The sequence below is a fragment of the Hippichthys cyanospilos genome, chromosome 8, assembly GCF_059441005.1.
Source record: "Hippichthys cyanospilos isolate Australia breed blue-spotted pipefish chromosome 8, RoL_Hcya_1.0, whole genome shotgun sequence".
Classification (NCBI taxonomy): Eukaryota; Metazoa; Chordata; class Actinopteri; order Syngnathiformes; family Syngnathidae; genus Hippichthys; species Hippichthys cyanospilos.
The window spans coordinates 10,846,416-10,868,843 of record NC_142376.1 but is presented as its reverse complement, the minus strand read 5'-3'; the positions used below and the strand labels follow the sequence as shown (position 1 = coordinate 10,868,843).

Sequence of the window (22,428 nt, the reverse complement as noted above, 5' to 3'; positions counted from 1 at the left end):
CTTTGAAATTACTACTATAAAACTTGTGGAAATCCGTAGAATTTGAGGGAACCTATTATTTATTATTTAACCTATTAATTATTCATCATTACCAACGAAAAACACTTGTTTCGTCGACATATTCAAGCATTGCTTTAGTGTCATCTGGTGGCAACTTAGTTCCAAGAAACTGGTAAACAGGACAGAATCTTTTTTTCATATATTCTTGTCAGATGATGGCAAAACAAAAAGTGTTTCGCATCTACCATGTGGCATGATTACAAACCTCTAGGAGTGAAGGGTAATTTCTCACCGAATGTCACAGCTGAGCTCACTGTAGTGAAAAATATAAGAAAGGAATGTCGTAAACAGAGGGAATTGATAAAAATAACATTATTCCATTGAATAAAACATCAATCATCCAAATGAATCTATTAGTTTCTCTTTCTCCAATGATACCTCCTTGCGTCAAAAAACACTTAAACTACAAACCCCAAATACAAACAGAATGCAATAATTTGACGACATTTTTTTATTGTTCAAACTGATAACCTATCAGTCATCAATCATCAGTCAGTCATTTATTTTACACATCATCAAAAAGAAGTGACACTAAGTTAATTTTTAAGCCACTTTGTTTTGTGAATAAGAAACATGTAAATCATTGCATTAATATTGGAATTGAGAGCATAAATATTACATTTTTAAACGTTCACCTTTGAGCAACTAACGACTAAAGTAAGCGCTGAAATAGGTTAAAGTTCAGTTTTTCGTTTGTCTGCCAGCAGGGGACGCTAAAGAGCTTCCACAACCTCACACCCGACGACTCCAAGCACCGTGCTCATTCACTGAGAAAGCGGACTTTTTTCTGAAAGCAAATGTCGAATTTCCAGAGAGAAAATGACCCATCAAAATCCCTCCTCAGAAGATTTGAGGTTTTATTTCATGTTATAAAGTAGTTGCCATTGAATTCTATATAGTTTGTGTGTGTAAACCTGTGCTGTGACCTAATTAGAAAAGACATAATTTTGGAATTGAGGCGTTGTCTAGTCTACCAGTCTACATACTACTGTGTATGTGTGTGCGTGTATGTGTTTATCACTCCCCTTTCCCTCGTCAGCTGTGTTTTGTGTTTGGTTCGGTCCTTCCCAGGAATTGGCCAGATGACCTGCAAACAATCTGCAAAATACTGCTCAGTCTAAATTGACACGGGATGATGTGGGAATGCGGGTCGTTTTCAGTGAGAAGACCTATTCACTGTTTCCATGCATGTTCTAAATGTAATATATTAGACTTAGAAATTGCTGCATTACAGTTTTTGCATTTTCTCCGGCGTGACTTGATCCACTTAAGGTATTAACTGAAAAGATTAAGAGCCGGTGCCTTACTCCTGACTCCTTTGGTTCTCAAAGTGGGGTCCGTTGACCCCGGTAGTCCGTGGGTTGACTGCAGGGGGTCCGTGAATAACTTGGGTTATTAACTTTCTCTACCATGGACGAGAATTCTCGTCTTTTAAAATAGTACTAAAAATAATACAGTAAATGACAAAATTCTCTTCAAATAGGTATTTTGTGGAGGGTAGCTGATATTCTTGACCAGTAATATCTAATATTAAGCCAATTGAGCGCTGTAGTAAAACTGTGACCATTGGATATCAGTGTTGCCATACATACTACATACACATTACATACAGTACTTGTAATTCTAAGTAAGGAATGGAAATCAATCTTTCATGTGTTACTGCCCATGTTTCCATAAAAATTGCAGACAATATTACGTCGGCTTTGAAAATGAGGAAAATGCTAAATATACAGGCACTCTAGAAGTTGACTTAAAGTAAATAAAATAAAGACATAAAAAATACATGTTTGCGTTCATTTCCATTTATTTAATATAAAATGTAAAAAATGTTTTTTATATTTACAAAAACATTTGCAATGAGGTCCTTCGAAAATTTGCTTTCTAAAAGGGGTCCCTGATTCCAAAATGTGACAATCCCTGCCTTAAAGGGATAGTGTGTACAATTTAGTCCGTTTTTCACTACGGACAGCAGGAGGTGCTGCAGGTGCTTCATTTTCCGTAGCCACAGTATAACAAACATGGACGCCTCCGGAGAAGTGTCACCCCCCCCCCCCCCATGTAATATAATTTAATGATAACTAGCCCTATGATTATATTTAAAACATACTGTTGGTCATTAAGAACACATTCATTTTCAAGTTTTTGAAATGTAAAATCGTTTAATTTATTCCTTTTTAATGAAAAACGGTCTAAATCTTACACACTGTACATTTAAACAACATACCTACGCTGTTGAAACTACTAGAGTTTCATTAACTTTGGTAAACAAGTTAAATATCCATTAAATAGCCAATAAAGTCAAGCAGCAATTTCCCACAGAACGAGTAATTGTATTGTAACAGTTTAACCCTGACCCTCACCACACACACACGCAAGTTTTTTTTTTTTTTTTTTTTTTTGTTTTTTATAGTGGGGATAACCCATTGGCATAATCCATTTCCTAGACACTAACCAAAACCATCACCAAACCTGAGTCTTACCCTAACCTCAACCAAAATCCGTTTCAAAATTATTGTATACTATGAAAGCAAAACTTGACCCTCTAAATGAGGTCCGAACTTGTGGGTTCCAGCTAATTGGTCCCCAGAAGTGCAAGAGGTCCCCACAAAGAGTAAAACCGGGGTTTGGTCCCAAACATGTAGAAAAAAAACAGAGGGTATACACACACACGCACGCACACTCGCACACACGCTCCAAGATTACATATTTATTTCTCCTGAAAGTCTGCAGTCACTCCCATCGTGTCCGGGGAGTACAGTCAACATCGAGACCGAGCTGCCATGGCCTCTCGGATCTCATTCACCCAGCTGAGGCTGGAAGCGGATCTAGATCGGTACCGGGCCGAGTGCCAGTGGGACAGGATTCCTCCAATCGTCGAACACATGCAGGCTGCACGTATGCATGAAAATGGTGAGTAAATCATTATAGTACCAATACTGATATACTTGTAACCAGTATGAGCTGAACTTTGTACTGTTGACAACCTACAGTACTAGCCGGTGGCTGACAGGTCCACATAATGCTCATTATGAACATTTGATGATTTTCAGATTTGGCACAGTAACGCACATTTAGAGCAAACAAAAATAAAATTGAAAGGGATTTCTTGTGTTTGCAGTAACTAATTGATCAATTGTGAATATAATTCAAAGCACTTACAAAGTACTCGAGAAAGTGGTTAGTGGTTTGTAATTCCCAAATTTACGTCTACATTTATCACTGAGTTGGAACTGAACCAAAATGCTTGCACCAGTCAAGTGGTCGTAAACTCTCAGTGAGGCGCTGGAGCATTGTTATTAACTAAGATCTTTGAACCTGAAAAAAAAAGGAGAAAAATGCTCTAATACCAGCACAAATTGCTGCAAGTGGTTAAAAGACCCAGTCTCAACCCTTTTTTTGTCTCAACCTTTTGTCAACATTGTACCCCATCTAGTTATATATGTTTCAAATGTTATTTTCTAAGCCAATGAAACTACACCATATAGACACCACTCACTGGACTGGCATCAGACCACACACAAAACATTGAACAGGAGCACTTGAATTGAGAGTGTGTATTGGAAAAGAGGCCAGTCTACTGTATATGTAAACAGTGCACTGTGTTCTGACATACTGGTTACATGAAGGTATCATGGAAGATAGTAATAGTGGTTTTTTGAAAAGCTGCAAAACGGTCTCTTCTCCTATGCTTAAACACCATTTATAGTCTCTGTGTAAAAAAAATTAAAAAAAAAAGACGTTTGACCTGTTACCTTGAGCATGGGTTGTCTGGAAAAAGTCACCATGACTTTTTTATTTCCTGCCTTCAGACGATTATGGGACACTGCTGTTGGCAGAAGCACTGCTGGAAGAGTCCCTGCTGGAAAACATGGACCTGCTAAGGCGCTCCACACCTTTGATAGACAAAATGCAACCAAGATTATGCCGGGCTAAAAGCTACCTCAACATCATCCTGAGCCGAGGACGACTCAGCGTGAGTCAAAAGGGCCGTTTTTTGAAACAAACGTGAAACAACTTTCAGAAGGAGATAACACAAAATTTATTTTCTCCTCTCCTTCTCCTCTAGCCCAGGTATTTGAATGAGGCTCTACTGCTGATGGCCAAAGTGCACTATGTGCAGGGTTGCCATCGCGATGCCCAAGGAATGTGTGCAAGGGTGGGATTGGAAGAGCTAACACAGGACGATCAACCCACCTACCATCTACGCCTACTGGCTGAGGCCTTCGTCATTAAAGGTACTATTTGTATACACAGCTTTCCAAACATATGCAATTTATACAGCTTTTGAACTCTGAGAATAAAGTGTCACACCTAGGCCTTCATTGATGTCCTACCTAGTCTGACGCCACGGCTGGAGAAATCACATGCATGCATTACTGGCCGTTGCATCACCTTAATGTGTATTACCCAAGCTATTTTCCGGAGAATTTAAACATCAATAAACCCGCATCAGCAATTATAACTTATCACTCAATATGTGATATCTGTTAATTGAATATGAGTGAAATGAAATTACATAAACATATTAAATGTGAAAAAAATCAATCAAATCCTTGCACTCAACAAAACGGATGTCCCAGAAAACACTTATTTCAACACAAATCAATTCTTCTTCATATATAAAGTTGAATCAATATCAGCATCTTTACATTTATTGAGCAGAGGAATACACAGTAATATAAATATGGATTGTCCAGGCACAAGTTACTACATTAATTTTGGAGTAAATATTTCCGATCCTTACTTTCTAGTCACTTAGAGAAACAACCTGCAGAAAAGGTCAAGGGTCAAATCCACAGAACATGACAATGTGCGTCATACTGGATAATCTGGTTAACATCATCATCATCATCATCATCATCATGTCATTACACCCAATAGTTCCTGATGAGCGGATGTGACTTCCTGCTAATTGAAATATAATTATGTAACAATCACTGGTGGATTTTAATTCAAAGCTTGGTTTCTTAAAAACATCAAAATCCTCTTAAGGTGGATGGACATAGAAAGCCTGCATGAGCAAGATAACCCAGTCCTATGGGATAGCCTCCCTTTCTGTAGGCCTTGTTGTCCTGCATTCTGTTGTGGGAATTATGGCTCCTCCGAATATTTTGGCCATGATGTCTATTTGCAGCACTCTGGTTATTTGATTAGGCCTGGCCTCTTGCCTGAAGATACAAACATATTAGGTCTTTTGGCTAACTCAGAAGGTTGCTCTAATTCAGGATAAAAAACTTTTTTTTTTTTTTAAGGATAAACATTTATCGTATCAACATTTCAGCGTGAGTAGTCAGTGAGTAATGAGAACTCAATTATTGCCTAATTTCAGGGGGGGCGCAAAACTTTTTTTTTCTGTTCAAGTGCCTCATTGGCTTTTTAAAAGTGTTTGCTGAACAGACTAATTTGGAAAAGCTCCTCAAGGGTAAGGCTGATAAGTGAGTTGCTTTGGTCCGCTATTCATACTTAATGGCCGATGTCTATTTTGATATGATTGGTAACTTCAACTGTTATGGTTTTCTTGCTACAATAAACAAAGGACAACAATTGTGTTTTACTAGGTTTTGTTTATTAAATTCTTAACTGTGGCATCTGATGCATTCCAGGTCTGTCTCTGGACCACCAGGCTCTTTCTTCAGTGTCTCGTATTCGTTTGTTAGAGAGGGAGGAGGAGAGTCTTTCCTGTTACCTCAAGGCCTGTGATGCGGCTCTGTCGTACCTGCAGGAACTTGATAAGGTGCAACAGTTTTTTTTTTTAAATTTTGCTACCGTGTGTACTTCAACTTGTCCAGTTTTAAACTCACTGTCCACTACATATTTGTGAGTGTACAGTCTTGCCAACAGTGGAGGATGGCTTTGGTCATAAATAAATGTTACAAATAAATACCAAAAAGTTATAGAACTCTTCATAATGTAAATACTCATGGGACAGATTAAAGAATGGACGGGGCCATGTGTAGCACAAGAGCAATACTTTGTCCACCCTAGCTTTAAACAAAATATTGACATCATCATTAAATAAGTATAGAATTAATATTTGCAGACTCTGTACTGGTCTGTCATTGTAAAGAAGGAGCCGAGCCCAAAGGCGAAGCTCTCGATCTATATTCCTAACCTACTGTCCTCCGCACGGTGTCCGAGCTCTCTAAAAGATGTCTGGTGTTTAACCTTGTTAGCCCTGAAGGGTCAAAAGTGCAGTTCACGAGAGCCTGTGTCCTGCACATTTTTCAAAAGTTTCTTTGAAACACGCCTGATTCGAATGATTATCCAATCAACAAGCTTTGCAGAAGCTTCATAACGATCCTGCTCATTAAACTTTAAAGGGTTCTTCTAAAACTATGGCCATCAATGCAAAAGTTAGCATGTCAAACACATTTTCTGTTATATGTTAGCATTAACAGGCCAGTTTTAAGACAGTCAAGGCTTGTAGTGCAATTTCAGGCATTAGATAGAATAGAATACAATACCTTTGTTGTCACTGTACATCTTGTATACAACGAAATTGAGAAATTGATGCATATTAAATAAATATGAACTTCAGCTTCAATTATTGCAAATGATTGGCGACTTATTTTTTTAAGCCAGCAAAATGTGAAACATTGCTGAAGAAATGATTAAGCTATGAGTTGGGTGGCTATGTAAAAGTAATGTGCATTAAGGTCTTTGTTGACGACGCAAACATTTATTTTACAGACAGTTGCAACGCCCCACCCAAAGACAGCCAAAGTCAGTTTGCTGTCTCCACCTATGGACTTGGACCTTGGTTTCTTCCTACAGGCAGCTCTACAAAGTGCTTACCTGTGCTTACTACAGAGGGGGTGAGTAGAAACTACCGTTCAGTGTCTGACGCGAAAAGGGGAATGTTGATTTTGGGACATTTACAAGAGAAAAAAAAAATCACATCGAGGAATGTTGAAATGAAAAGCGTTCAAATACTTTGCCAGTAGATGTCAGTATTGCATTTAGACTCAAAACAGATTGACCTGTGTCACATTCAATTACCATGGAAAAACAAGACAACGCGGTGGCGTGTAAGTGTGTGTGTGTGTGTGTGTGTGTGTGTGTGTGTGTGTGTTTTTGAATCATCAACATCATTTCAAACATCATTAATACCCTCATCCGATATTTTGCATTCTTTTTCCCATCTGTAGGTAATGTCTAGCATTATAAATCGCGTTCCAAAAACTACATATATGATTTAAAAGGAAATGAATATTTTTTGTATCCATTTTGATCTGCACCTCCTTAATTTGTGTTTATTTGATTCGACTCTAGTTTCAATATCTCTCAAATACATTGTTTGTGTATATTAGTCATCTAGCTCAAGGTGCTCACCAACTACGCCGTGTGATGCGGGTGGTAGAATCACGGGGCTCTCTGGGTTTCAGAAAGGTGAGTTTCAAAACGGGATTCTCATTCAAACGTTTGCATACTGGGCACAAAATAACACATTTTAACCTCTCTGAATAAATACACTCAAGACCTTTACCGTGACAGTATAAGGCACATTGCAATGAAGATATAAGTAAACATTATTTTGATAACATACTGCAATCCAATGTGTACTCCAATTCTAAATACAGGTAATATTTTATAACGTTTACAGTCTGCTGCAAGGAAGCTGGCAGAGGTGCTGCTGAGCTCGGTGAGTGAGGACAGTTACTGGCCCCCTCTGGGGCCCCCACCCTCTGCATGGCTCCGCAGAGAGGGTGCATCCACCTCCAAAGATGCTCTCTACCCCACTTTCAAACCACCACAACGTTACGCTACTGACAGGTTTGATTCCTTTTGTTTTGCTCTTCGCTTTGTTATTATAGAGATTATATATATTTATATAAGGTTAATTTTTCAACATTGTTGCTCCTATGTGTACTAGAGTTAACCCTTCATTTTACCAGTCCATAATACCGACATCCAAGAAACTTTACAGTAGGCTACTGTGCAAAACATACAAATCCATTTCCATGAATCTAGGAGTCTTGCAATGGTAGAGGAAGAACCTAATGGATAAAGTTGCACATCCAAGTAACACCACCTGATGCAAGGTTTATTCTAGCAGATCTCAAATTGTGGTACAAGCACCCCTGGGGTACATGGAGGCACTTCAGGGTATGTAGGATTTTAACAGTGTTTCTGTAGGTATCAGCTAATCTACTGTAATTTGTTGATTTTAATGCCATGACACTATCACTATAATTTTCTGTTCAAATTAAGAGCAAATACATTGGAACAACAAACAACATTGCTAAATTATTTTTTTTAATGCTTCATAAATTTTAAATTAATCTTTGTTAACAGTCTACTTCATTTTTGTTTTAGTTTTATACAAATGCACTTCGACATTAGCAAAAATGCTTTGCATTGGTTAGGAGGTAATTGGCTAAAAAAATATTTCACAGGGCGCACATTGTTGAAAAAAGTTTAAGAACCTTTGGTGTATGCTGTAGCTTCCCTAAATTTAAGTCCAGGGAACCTGCTCACACCAGAACACGAATTCATCATTCAAACTTGCATTGTTGAGTGCTTTGAAATTGAAAACGATCTGCATTAAAGACCTGATCTACCTAACATAGCTAATTTTGTGCATTTGGACTCACTAGTGTATTACTATTTAGATAACTCATCTCTGTGTCTCCTCTGAGCAAGAAAGCAATAGTTAGTGCCTCATGACTAATGACCCACACTTTCTTAAAAGATAACATCTCAATCCATGTCTGAGATCATAAGAGAAATGACATTCTGAGGAGTAGTTATACTTAAGTGTTATTTGTGGCGCCTGTGTTGTCACATACTGGACCACTTTTCAAGTCCAAGGTGTCCTCTAAAGATGTTGCCTAATAGGGAAGTGTCAAAAGTGTTCATAAGAGAGATTTATGTGTTATGAATGGAAACATTACACATTGTGTGTGAGACGTATCTGAGAACATGCTGTGTAGTGATGAAACTCCTAGGGTGGTCCGTGTAGGATTACACACCAGGTGAGTCCGGAACCTGATACTCCGGAAAATGGAAAGGCTCAAGTAAATGATATCTGTGCTTTTACGTGCATGTCCACAAGAGGGGCTTTCTATAATCTTGTGTCTTTCCTTTGTTTCTGCAGCTGCTTCTGTCCCCAGGACGTGGTTGAAGAGGCCGTGTTGCTGCTGCTCATTACAGAGTCTATGGTGAGACATAACCACACACACGCATCCGTACGGTGGACACACACTGGTCATTTTCGGGACTCATGGACGCCATTACTTGTCATTGTCTTCTTTTCTTGAATTCAAATTCCATTTTTATCCAGGCAAGTGGTGACGCGGTCATCAGCCGCCTGCCAGATCAGGACGAGGCTCGTCAGGCCACCCTGCAGGATTCCATGTCCGTCTACGACTTGCTCGCTATCGGCATGGTTAGGAGGGGGCAGTACACCGTCTTGTCGGAGGTCTGCGGACACACGCATACCGTGCATGTCCATTACAAGTTAAGGTCTACAGGGAGTCTTACAACTGAATGAGATGTGTTAGGGACAGTCGAGCCAACTTTTTAATGAACATCCTTATCAGCCTGAGTTAAAAGGATTATGTGTCCCCTTCCTTTTATTTTCCTTTTTTTCCAGACTCCAGCAAAATTCACTCCATTTTCCAGCCTGGTTATCTCACTGCTCTTCAGTTTTGAGATTTATCCTCCACTAATCTAATTCTTACAAGCTCACTTAGCTCCAAAATCTGCCCTCGGGCTAAGAGGTTTCCGAGCTGGAGCTTAATAAGTGGGAGTTGTCATTTTATAAAAGACCTTTCATTCTGTATCAGTTAAGCTTCCTTATCAATTGATAATCTAAGCAAAGTGCATCTTTTAAATCAGTTTGCGGCTTTTTGTTTTTCTTTCAGTGAATTGGAATAGTATTTCAACCGAATATCCTTTAACCAGGACAAAGTTTTGCAAAGGAGTCACTATATAAGAATAAATTGCCTCATTTTCCAATTAATTTGATCTTAATTCGGAAATAATTTTGGGTTCCTGTCCCAGAATTAAAAAAAAAAAAAAGTTTGTTTAGTTGATGCAGAAACTTGCAGAATCCCAGTTATAATCTCACGTACCCCTTAAAGTGCAACATCTACCTGCAGGGGCACTCCTAGTCCCTTCTGAGAACCGCTTTTTGAAATATACATTGAAAAAGGCTCAAAATCTTTCATTTGATTGTTCATTTTAAACTGCTGCTTATGCACTTATCTCCCAAAGAGTTTACCACAGTAAAACAAGGTAACACAGAGTAAAACAATGACATACCATACTTACTTCTTAAGCCATAAACTTTTTTTTCTTTGCAATCTGTCTGAATGACAACATCCAACTGATTGGCACTCGATTCCACACACTCCTCCTCTCATCCATGCACTTATCACTCACATCATTATGGACTAAAAGATGAAGAGTGGGTGGTTAGAGAGTGGTGACTGACACTCATTTTAAGAGAAATGTAGGAAAGCAGCAAAGTATTATATCGAGGCTAAATAGGAGACTAAGTAAGAGAAAATTATTTCATGTTTTTTGTTTATGGTGTTCATAATACTAAGCAAGTGCCATATTTTCATATTGAAAAGTTTATTCATGGCCACTTAAAGGATATAAAATTATTTGATCGTATTCACATTTAAAGGATGGATTTAGTCATGGCCACTAAAAGGATAAAAATTCATTTGATTGTTTTACCTATGCAGACTTCATTCCTGTGTGTTAGCCGTTTGAATATTCAGCTGTTGGGCAACTTTATGCCAAATCAACCGAAAATATTTGAAAAGTCAATTTTGATTTGAATTACATTAAATCCAAAATTTTAAGTCAATCAGAGCAGGGGTGTGGGAGCTATTTCCAAAATATGGGTGTGGCCGCTTTCCTTTGAACCCTTATACCTCAGGAAATCCTAAGTCAAGCTTAACAAAACAGGTATGGCTGGAAAAGGAATACAACAAAGACCCCAACGACCAACAAAGAAATTCCATGACGCACAGATCACATGACATACAAGGTCAAGTTCAAAGTCAAATTATTGATCAAAAGGTCATGTGACTAAAACATGCACCAGTCTTTTAAATTACATTTGCATTTGGAATCCTTGAAAAAAAAAAAATAGATGGATGTTGCGCATTCACTACCAACTAGTAGACCTAGGCTCTCTTAAAATTACAATCGGCTTGGACTGACCCTACATTTACATTGCAGTGTCTGGAACGAGCAATGAAGTTTTCTTTCAACGAATTCCACCTCTGGCACCAGCTGGGCCTGTCACTCATGGCGTCTGGGAAGGTGAGGTTATTTCTCCCAAAAATGCCATTACCAACGCGTCCAACAACTAACATTTTGCTATAGGCATCTATGATGGCAAACAAGCAAACGGTGGTCACAAGATAAAAGTTTGCTCTGCTTGCAGTGTCAAAGAGTTAAGTCAATGACAACAAAACACTAAATAATGTTTGATTGGGAAATTCTATCGGGCAGCCCTTCACCTTAATTTGCATATCACACAGTTCTGGCATAGTGATTGTTTATTAACAGGCAAAAATAAAATTCTGCTATTAATTTAAAAATTAATAAAGGCATTCATAAACTTATATGCTAAAAAACTCGTAAGCAACTTCTGTGTTTCTTTCCCTTTGTATCAAGCCTTTTTTGTGTATGAAAAATTGATCTGGTTCCTAGTATAAAGTGACACTACAAATCAATGGAGAGCTCTAGAAATAGGCTGCGCCCAAGAAGGAGAAAGGGCCGCCTCTGTCTTGTCAGTTCCGTGTCTATTTAGGGCTCCGTGGCAGTGTGGATTTGTGACTATACATGCGTGCAACATTTAAAGGGATGACTTATATGGATTTGATTCACTCAAGTGTGTCTATAAAAATACACAAATCACCATTTATCGCTTCGATTTGTGGATGTATGTTGCAGTCAGTTGGTGCAGTGTCAGTGCTTAAAGAATGTGCCAGGATGAGGCCAGAGGACCCGTTGCTGCCCCTGTTGGCTGCTAAAGTCTGCATTGGTCAGCTGCACTGGGTGAATACAACACGCTACCTAATTTACCTCAGTTAATCCCAAAACATATTTGAACACTTTTTTTTTTTATTCATGAATGCACTCATTCAATCTCAGGTGCGTATTATTTTTTGTGTGTGTTTGGCTCAAGGAGGGACTATAAATGGCTGGTGCTAAATGAAATAAGAACTACAGTAGAGTAATTGATTACTTCAAATAATTAAGTATAGTGTTCCTTAGTTTTTCGCAGTAAATGGTACTTGAAAGTGAATTCAGTGAAGCCGGATTGGACCCCTGACAGACATTGTACATAAAGACATAGCTATTCGAGCACAATATTTTCTTTTAAAACACACAACAAACAGTGTGCCAGAGTGTGGCCAGCGGCCGCTAATTCTCTCAGATGCTCTGCAGCCCAGAGCCCCATCCCCCACCAAAGTACCGAATTCCTTAAAGGGCCAAGCTAAGCCTGTGTTGTTCATTCCTGTTGCCGTCGCCTGACTGTAGTTGGAAGACACATGGGAGTTCTCTCTCATTCATAGATGAAGTTGCCCTCTTCACCCTGTTAGTGATTTACAGACACTATTTAGGTTTTATTTCGCACATGATCAAACTTCACAGCAAACTTGATGGTTGTGTCATAATATTATGAAAGTCATGATCATCAGCTATAATAAGAATAAAAAAGCCCATATAGTGTACATGATGATAAGATGGATGAATGTACATTGTACGTGTGTGCATGTGAAATCATCACAGCGACACTTGTGTTACCAATGTTAACAGGCTGACATTCAGGTCACTCAGGCACATGATCAGAATGACACGCAGCTTGGATAGCCCTGCTTTTCATGACCTAGGCTTGGTCGAGAAAGTCACGTCAACAGTGGCATGTTGGCAGGGGAAAGAGAGAGAACGAGTAAGGGTGAAGCACAAAGATAGAGAGAGAAAAGGTCCAGATTAGAAAAGTGGAGTTTACAGGGGTGAGTGTGGAGAGCACATCTGTCAGTGGCTGGAGCTCATGCGAGGCCGGAGACAGTAAGGAGCTTACGGTCTTAATCACAATGGGCCTCTGTGGCCATAGCACAGTGGGACATTACATAAATGGGCCACCATTATCAGCCGTCAGATGGGCTGGACACTGCCTCGTACAAATGTGCAACTTTTTCTTTTGTGGATGCTTGTTGGAGAGCGCTACAATCACAGCGCTTCAAATCTGATATACCCTTGTCAATCCTGTGACATGACATCACTGCAGCAAAACTGCATTTACAAATTCCTGAAAAGCTTTTCTGCTTGTTACAGTTTGTCTGCTTAATGATTGCTCGGTTGATTCCTGTCTGGAATATGTTTTGTTGTGTTGCAAATGGCTTTGTTGTGTTTTGTTGTGTTGCAAATGGCTTGTTCTCTTTCACAATGCAATGCTCAGGATTGAACTTGCCGTTTTGGGGGTCTCTTGAAAAGCTATTATTTTGGAGATATGAAAATTACACCTGACATCAATGATAGGTATGTGCCTATTTAGATGTACTGTATATACGGTCATTACAGAAAGGCTAAAACAACACTGAAAGCGTCAAAGAAAGATACAGCCATACTGTACGTAGGCTTTCAACTTCCAAATACACAATTTAGACAAAGAGAGCAGAGAAAGGAAGAAAGAAGGCGGATGATGGCTGTCAAAATAATTGATTTGTTGATGCAGCATGCAACCACCAGCAGCCGTACCTCAGCCGCAGAGTGACATGCTGTTCGTCAAGCTCTGAATGCCTCGATGCTAATTTGGCAATGTTACAGTGGTTTACAAAAATGTTATTGCTACAAAAATAAAAAATGGATTCAAGTCTGTGATGTTATGAATTATTTGACTACTTTTGTTTTCGTAACAGATGAAAATAAAAATGCAATTTTTTAAAAACTATTATAACATAAAAAAAATACTTTGAATAAACTTTATATCCATATTTAGATCATAAGTTGAAAAGTTCCAATATGTTGCAACCTTACAAAAAAAAGTGGGTTCTCTCTGAGCACATTCCAAAAACATGCACGACAGGTGTATTGAACATATTAAATTGTCCTAAAGTGTGATTGGGTGCGTGGATGGTCAGTCTACCCTGCCTTTTGGTTGACCTACTGCCCAAAGCCAGCTGGGATAGGCACCAGCAAGCATACAACCCTAGTGAGGATAAGCATCTCTAGAAAATGGATGGATGGACATTTTTACTAATGCAGTTGTTGCTACCTGTTCGTAACTGTATGTTTTTCAGTTCTCAGAAGCAGAAACTCTGTCCCAAAGTGTGGTGTCGATGGGTGAGGGAGCCGGGGAATCTCTTCCAAGGGCCTACCTGGCTTTGGGACTCTCCTACAGTCTGCAGGCTTCTGATGGTAATAATACATCTTAAAATGTCCTTGGGAAAAAATAGGTTCTGAACAATGATGAATAACCTTAAGTAAGGCACTGACCCTGGAAAATCTTAGAATGACTTTATATACCATAAACAGTGCTTGGATTATCAACTATCAAGAAATATATTCATGTCACAAATTTTTCAGTGGAAAGTTCAACATTTTTCACATAATTCCAATTTCAGCATGCTCCCAACACTCACGCTATTCAGGACTTCAATTTTACTCAGTCCAAAAATTTACATTTTTCACAAAATTTTCCCACCAAAAATTTTCAATTCACCTTTCGGACTATTTTTAACATGCCTAACTTACCAAAAATTTGTAACTTGGGTGAACGTGTGCCAATCATTTTTCATCCTAGGGATATTTTGACCAAAGTGTGCCACAGATCAAATAAGAACTATAAGGATTTGCAAAAAATTGTAGTACTTAAATTATGTAGTCAAAAGATGGTTTCGCTTGTTTTTCACACATCCATTTTTGAGGAAAATATCACAAAAGAGCACACAAAGCCAAACATCAAGCAAACAAACAATGTTAGAGTCAATCCTTTGCAAGGTTAATGAAGTACTGTGAGGTCTTGCGTGATATCGTGATGTGGGATTACCGTGTTTCAAGCCGCTGATTCTACCCTTTTTTGTAGCCTCTTTGAAAGAAGATCGAGATGAATACAACAAAAAGGCACTAAGAATCCTCAGAAAGTAAGTTCTAGTTAATGTAGTTAGTTGTTTGTCAAATGTGTCACGTTTTGTTAACCGTGTTTCGCTATGGTGATTTATTATCTGAAGCAATATGTTGGATTTGTACATTTAACTCTGTACAAAGCTACACAACCATTATAAATGATATAGTCGAATAAATGGAGGCACAGTTTATCTGTTCTGACTCAGTGTGTCTATCTTCTCAGGGCTCATTCATTAGACCCACAGGATGCTCACATTGCCATGTACTTGGCTTTGCAGTTGGCTCTCGTACGACAGGTGAAGGCAAACGAATACATTTCGCGTTGTCAAGCTAAAAGCTTCTGAAATACAAATGGGGCCAAAAAAAATTGAACGTCAAATGATAATGGCAAAAAGACACAGAAATTAAAAAAAAAAAACAGTGTTTCACAAAATTTGAGTATCATGACAAAGTTCAACAATGAAAACAACCATTATTTGGTTGAACTCTTAATACAGCAAAACTGACCGCATTGACAATTTCTGTATTGTTAAAAGGATGATGAGGTAAGAGATACCCTAAAAGTCAGACTATATAAATGCCAATATTAAAGCAACATGGACAACAAAGACACCTGAATTACTCCAAAGGCTCATTATCTCCATGCCAAAGTTCGGAGGGCATATTATTTAGTTTTCATATTAGATCCTTTTTTTGTTGGTCACACAAAATGCTATATTTTTTGTGAACTAAAATGTGTGTGTTTGTGTGCATCTGTCTTTCTAAATTAAGTCTTGAAACCCTTATTTAACCATTATATCATGCAAGTTTAACTTTTTGAAGCAATTTACAGACATAACCGGACATTTCCTTGATATTTTATTTGTTTGCACCCACATCTAAACATCACAAACAGAAGATGTATATCAATTTCCACAATAAAGTTTGAAATTGAATAACTGAGATGATTCTATTAATTAATTATTTTTGGAGCAATGGCAGTGTTTTCAAAAAACCCACAATTTGACCCCTTGCGATCATAAATGTACCCCATTAGAAAAGTGTTTAAATCATAAGATAATGACTACTTTTATGCATTCAACTGACACTTTTTTTCAATAATTAATTGTTAATTATGGTTATTATAATAATGGTTGTAACATATTTATAATACTTTGTTTTTAATATTTTTGTCAAGGAACAAATACAAGCTAGGCTGGGTTTTTTTTGTTTTTTTTCAAAAAAGTTTCAAAGTGTAATAATTGAGATAATCGTGATAGGGCCTTTGGTGGGTCGATAATTCTTAACATCACTGATTTTAATGCATTTTTATTTTTGGAGTAATGACAGTGTTTTCCAAAAATGCACACTATAATGCAACATTGTAAATTGTACTCTTTGGAACTTTGTAAAGTTTCAGTTTTTGGTTGATCTCACCGATAATAATAAACATGCATCTGCAGGTATCTGCGGCCATGGAGCCTTTGCAGGTGGCTTTATCTCTCCAAGGGGATGACTTGCACTCCCTACACTTGCTGAGCCTTCTTCTCAGTGCTCAGAAACACCATCGCCATGCCCTGGACACCTTGGGACTGGCACTCAGCCAACACCCTGACAACTTCAAGTAAACCTACAGCACCATCCCACTCACACTTGCACCAGGCCATTCTGATGCATGCATTGCTCAACTGAGAATATGAGACTTGAAATGAAAATACACATTCACATACTTGACAGTGTAGTTTCTTAATCATTGAGGGAGAGAAATAGCGAGCGAGCAAAAGAGACCCTGAAAAGCCACACAGCAGCAACACTTGTCATCTTGCAGGGATAGGGTGTCTCAGCTCCACTGCGTTGGAGGCCAGGCGAGCGTGCGCACGCACACACGCATACACACGCTCACACACACACACACACACACACGCACGCAAGCGCGCGCGCACACACGCAATGCCTTATTTAGAAGTGCAAGAGTGAAGGCCTGCATTGCGGTACCTATTTCCCCTCATACACTCCTTAGTCTTTCAACCCTGTAACTTTGACCCAAGCGTCCACATGCACTCTCAACATGCTAATTGTTTCTGACTTTTGTACCGTTTTATTTTTTCCCTGCTTAGTTAAATCAATTGTATCAAATAATAGTAGCCTGCATACAAATATCAGCGAACGAATAATCATAACATACAGAGGAAGCCAAATGATATTTGAAGGTAAAAGTAACAGTCCAGGTCAGTGACGTCACATAAATGATATTATGAAAGAATGTTGCATCATCGCCTAGATGTGTTTATTCGGTGGTTTGGATTCTTTTAAATGCGTTTCTCAGTGCTGCCGTTTGGGGTCAGTGTTGACCATTGTAGTCCCAGAACCAACAGATGGTGTACACTACTACACAAGGAAGGACAAGAAGAGAGTGATAACGCAGTAACGCAACAAAATAAATGCAACAACACAAGGAAGGAAATAAGAGCTCTTTAAAACGGAAAAAAAAGCCATCAAATCTCTGTTCGGCTTGTTTTCTGGTGAAGCCATACTCCTTTGCCCTCGATGTTTATTGAATTCTTTGTACTCTCTGTCTGTCTATAGAGGACATAATAACACACACGCACGCGCAAAAACGCTCCTCCTCAGTGGAGACACTTGACTACTTTGACCCATTTAAGTGCTCTTCCACTTCCAAACCCAGCCAAGCACCTTCGCTCTTTGAGTCAGGAATCCCCATCACCGCGGCAACTATGAGGTCACAAGGGTTGCGCATGCAGCATCGTTTGTCATTACAAAGCTTTTTCATGGACTTGTTTTGAGATATTGAGTCAGAAAATGGAAACAGAACGCTAGAGAGAGCTTGTAATGTAGAAGCAAAGGATTTATCACAGCTTTGTAGTTCTTTAAATTGCCGTGTAATGAAAGCGTTTAAAGGAATGCACTTTGCATTTTGAGCTGTGTTAAATATTCAATTCCAAGCAACAAAAAGTCATTTTGTGTGTATACTTTAAAATTAACATTGATTATATGACTGAGTAAAATTATTGTAGTGGTTAGCAAGATTTCAGATTGGATGGATGGATGGATGGATGGATGGATGGATAGATATATTTCAAAAATACATTCCATAAGGTCCAGTATTTTTCTCACGTAAAATATTCACGGGTTTTCCTCTTTTTTTTTTTCACTCACAAAATTCCATGCTCATTCTAGTGTTTTGCGCTCCCAACCCAGAGGCATGACGGTGCACAGACTAAAAAAAGGAAAGTAGATAGCGGGAAGTTGACTGCTGGAAATGTTAAAGTTTGGGCACCTCTGTTTTATGTTCTGCTCATTTGATTTATCTTTGAAATAATTGCCAACATGCTAAAATGTGTAGTTATTTTGAAGATTTTGTTAATCCTCCTATTATGTGTGGGTCAAACTGACCTATTGTAAGTCTATGTTCAATGTAGCTTTTTGGGACTTAACTACACTGTGTTCATAAAAAAGCAAACCCGGTAATATTATTGCTGGGTGGGTCTGCATAGTTACACACAACAAAAAAAGTTTCTGAAACTTTTGATAAATTACAAATAAACTTGTATCGAATTGACTCAGGGTGTTATTACAATTGCAGAGAAATATATGGACCACACAGTCATAAATGGCCATATTGACCCTGAGACCATACTGTTCTTGAAAAATGAACATTAACAGCTGTTAAAATGAAAGAATGTGTTTGGATTACACATTTCTGACACTTTTGAATAACTACATACGCCCCGGGTCAAATTGACCCAAGGCCAATTATGCTGTTTTTGCTTGGAAAGAAACATGACGAGACGATGAGCATGCACCAACATGTAAACAGGAGAGAAATAGCTACATATGAGACCATAAGGCATTCATTCATCATCTTGTAATTTAACCATTCGGAAGTTGTCGTAGCGCTCTCCCTCGGTTGGGTTGTATTCGCTGTAACAAGCCCTTTGAATATCATTTGTGCTGAGTGAGATTCGCGCATCCAAAGTAGAATGTTGCGAGGTACTGCACAGCAGCGGTTGCTTACTGTGCTGGTTAAAGGAAATTGCTAGTTTGTGTGGGTGTGGGTGTGAGAGGGGGTGATGTACTTGTGTCGAGGATCTTCGTCTTGCACATGGATGATGATGTGTGTCCTTGTATTTTTGTGTGTGTGCACGCATGTGTATGATCCCTTTTAGCTCTTGCCTCTCTGCACCAAAGCAAACTGTCAGCTTGCTGTACCGTCGCAAATTTCTTCTTCCTCCATTTCACTCACATCCTCTTTTACCAGCCTTCGACTTTCTGTCCACCCTCGCTTCTCTGGGCCTGGTTCATTGATTTTTGTTGCACAGGGTTGCTTTTTTTTCTTTTAATAACCATTTTCTCATTGTTTGATTGTTTTTACTGATGGATAGGCTTTTTTGCATTACACTGAGGGACCTCAGCATGTGTGTGCAAGTGGTTTCAGAATGATGCATCCCAGCCTTTGATTCTGCATTTATTGAACAGGGGTTTTCAGCTTGAGTGAACGTGCAAATAAATGTGTGTGTGTGTGTGTGTGTGTGTGTGTGTGTGTGTGTGTGTGTGTGTGTGTGTGTGTGCGTGTGCGAGTGTGTGCGAGTGTGCGTGTGCGTGTGCGTGTTTACTGGCAAGCACATGCATGCCTGCCTAATGCTCCAAAGGAAGTATGTCTGCACAGGCTTTATTAAAGTAATCTCCGCGTGTTTGGTACATGTGTGTGCACCTGCTCACTATAGAGAGGGAACTAACTGTGTGGGGGTGCAGAGTGAGTAACACAGTAGATGGACCACTTTTTCAAGGGAGTATTGCTAGCTTGCTATTTTTAAATGCATTCGATGCTGGCACTCATTGCTCCAAGCTGGCCACCACTAAGCATTTACACTGAGCAACTCTGCTCGCTGTCATCCACTCACCAACGCTACACTTCGTGTGCGCTAGGTACATACCCGGGAGGTTCAGAATGACACCAATTATAATTGGATGTGCACTGTGGAATCTTGAAATCTTAGCTTTTTAATGGACCTCGAAATGAAAATACAGGCTTTGAACAAGAGCTGAAAAATTTGAGGTATTTTCTGAATTAGCCTTACATTCAATGACACCTATATAGCATGCACATGATTTTTCTGAATACAAGAATGCCATCATATTTCTTTTCCCAGGTTTAGGCATACAAAGAATGGGGATCAAAAGTTTGGGCATGCCAGGTAAAACTTTGAATTCATGTACATAAAGAAGCCATGGACGAATTTAAAAATCTCCAAAAGGCAAATTAAAAATTGAGCCCTTCTACTAGTGTTTAAAAAAGTTATATTTTTTCCCATTATATGCACTTTTAAAATAACCAAAAACAAACTATGTGCATCATCAGTGTTTCCTCTAGGATTTAAAGGAATTTAAAGCAGGAGGGGAAGGCATTCTAGAGAGCTTGACAAGCATGTGCAAGTATACTGTATTTCCATAACGCGGAAAATAGGTACGTACAGTATATCATGGCTCTAAACTCAACTTTTCTATTGGCAGCACTTATGCTTGATATGTTGGTGGTTGGAAAACAACGCTCAGTCACACTGGCATTGACATTAATTGGCTGCCATTGTGTTTGGCATAACCTGGTAGTCTCCTAACATGGATGGGAAGGCAAGGTCAGAAGCAGATAGAAGATGTGAAAATAGAAAATCGTGTGAGAGTTGTTTGTCCGGTGAATTATATATTTAACTTAATGCCCCATAGGCACATTCCATCGTGATATTTATTCTTTGCAAGTAGGAGCTTGCTTACCATAGAAGCAGCTCAAGTTTAGCCTACCACATTAATGCAAAGCAAACAGCTGTATCGAAAGCTGTATATAGCAAAGCTCTTACTTCGGCAATGTATTGAGGACTGAAAAAAATAATGTATTCAAATTGTCTTTTTCTATTTGTAATGTTTAAAATGTACACACCTTTCACATTGATAGTGAAGCAGTTTTTTTAAACAAGTAGCCTAAATATGTTAACTTTCCACCACCGGTTATCTTGTCCTGTCCTCTATGTTGGAATGTTTCATATAACATATAATGTTAATAATACCTTGTGAAAATATCTGTGTACTTTTAAAGCCCTTAAAGATGAAAGTAATACAATACAATATGACATTTTTTTTAACCCCAATCTTTTTCCCCCAGATTCTGATCAGCTGAAACTGTTGTGATCTGGCCCAAATTCCTATCACTGGATAAGGATCTACACATCCCTAAATGACGGCATTAATTGTACAAAAAAAGAAGATATCCAATAATTTTAGAATAATTATAGACAAAATATAACTTTACTGTAGAAAAGGGCAAACAAATAAGGTATGCTTTTAAATAAATCAATCAGGACAAATAGATTGCACCACTTTCTTCCTTGTGTATCCAAACCTAGCATTCAGTAAACACTTCAAATCATAGAAAATGTTGATCTATTTTCCTATAGTCATCTTTTCATTATACGTAAATGTTATCAGTCAAAAATAATTGTCCTTCTTGTTTTGGTATTTTGACAAGAATTTGGCAAGAATTAGGTGCATGATGCACAGTACGCATTTACAGTAAACCACTTTGCGGGGGAGAATGTGTGCTTGTGAGTGTGTGTGTGAGTGTGTGCGTGCATGTGTGTGTGTCCGCGTGTGTGTGTGTGTGTGTGTTCTTATCCCTTAAGGACCTATTTTGAATGCCATTTTTAAAGTGCTAATTTATATTAAACTTAGCTAAGGTGGTTTAACATGACAATCAACACCTTTCATTTAGTCTTCTGAGAGAGTCAGTTCGAATGACGCACACCACACACACCATGTCACATTTCAACACTAGGATGAGTTTACACCATCAAAATACCTTGTGAACGTTTTGCCACAGTGGTAATAGGGAGCCTTGAGACACACACAGCAGGTGTACCCTTCACACCCTCAGTCCCACCTTCCCACAGACTCAAGCTTACAACTCTTCCTTTCTCCTTTCAACACTCTCACACACATCCTTCCCTTGTGGTTTACTGACCCACGAGCTGGTTACAAGGCACATTTCACTGAGAGTTTTCTCCTCTGACATAAGCTCTTCTCATTCTGCTATTGATTCTCACCCTCCGTTTTACCACTCACCTGCTTGCCCCCCCCCCCCCCCCCCCCCCCCCCAACCTGCTATTCACCCTTCTCCCTCCCTCTGACCGAGCATACAATAATTGGAGGATCATTCAACAGCAAGGATGCAGTGGACCACAAGATCGCCCTAGACTTGTTGAGTCGGGTGCTTATTGTCTG

The 22,428-nt window shown here is 38.9% G+C and overlaps 1 protein-coding gene and 1 long non-coding RNA gene across 3 annotated transcripts in view; one reads left to right on the top strand and one right to left on the bottom strand.

The window, feature by feature from the left end:
• Nucleotides 1-804: 804 nt before the first annotated feature.
• ttc7a (tetratricopeptide repeat domain 7A) overlaps nt 805-22,428 on the top strand; it is a 41,347-nt gene continuing 19,723 nt past the window's right edge. The window contains exons 1-16 of one of the 2 annotated variants that reach the window (XM_088422027.1): nt 805-914; nt 2,784-2,970; nt 3,870-4,033; nt 4,127-4,295; nt 5,664-5,794; nt 6,751-6,875; nt 7,371-7,449; nt 7,664-7,833; nt 9,158-9,221; nt 9,344-9,481; nt 11,260-11,343; nt 11,980-12,084; nt 14,334-14,451; nt 15,119-15,176; nt 15,383-15,455; nt 16,602-16,762. In XM_088422027.1, the coding sequence (XP_088278153.1) occupies nt 858-914; nt 2,784-2,970; nt 3,870-4,033; nt 4,127-4,295; nt 5,664-5,794; nt 6,751-6,875; nt 7,371-7,449; nt 7,664-7,833; nt 9,158-9,221; nt 9,344-9,481; nt 11,260-11,343; nt 11,980-12,084; nt 14,334-14,451; nt 15,119-15,176; nt 15,383-15,455; nt 16,602-16,762 (1,883 nt within the window). In that variant the 5' untranslated portion in view covers nt 805-857. The remainder of the gene's footprint in view (nt 915-2,783; nt 2,971-3,869; nt 4,034-4,126; nt 4,296-5,663; nt 5,795-6,750; nt 6,876-7,370; nt 7,450-7,663; nt 7,834-9,157; nt 9,222-9,343; nt 9,482-11,259; nt 11,344-11,979; nt 12,085-14,333; nt 14,452-15,118; nt 15,177-15,382; nt 15,456-16,601; nt 16,763-22,428) is intronic. The other variant, XM_088422028.1, reaches the window with a different exon arrangement.
• LOC148420127 (uncharacterized) lies at nt 2,753-4,012 on the bottom strand. Its single transcript, XR_015866454.1, has 2 exons — nt 3,813-4,012; nt 2,753-2,949 (listed from the first exon to the last, which is right to left on the bottom strand). It is a non-coding gene; the product is annotated as an uncharacterized LOC148420127 (long non-coding RNA).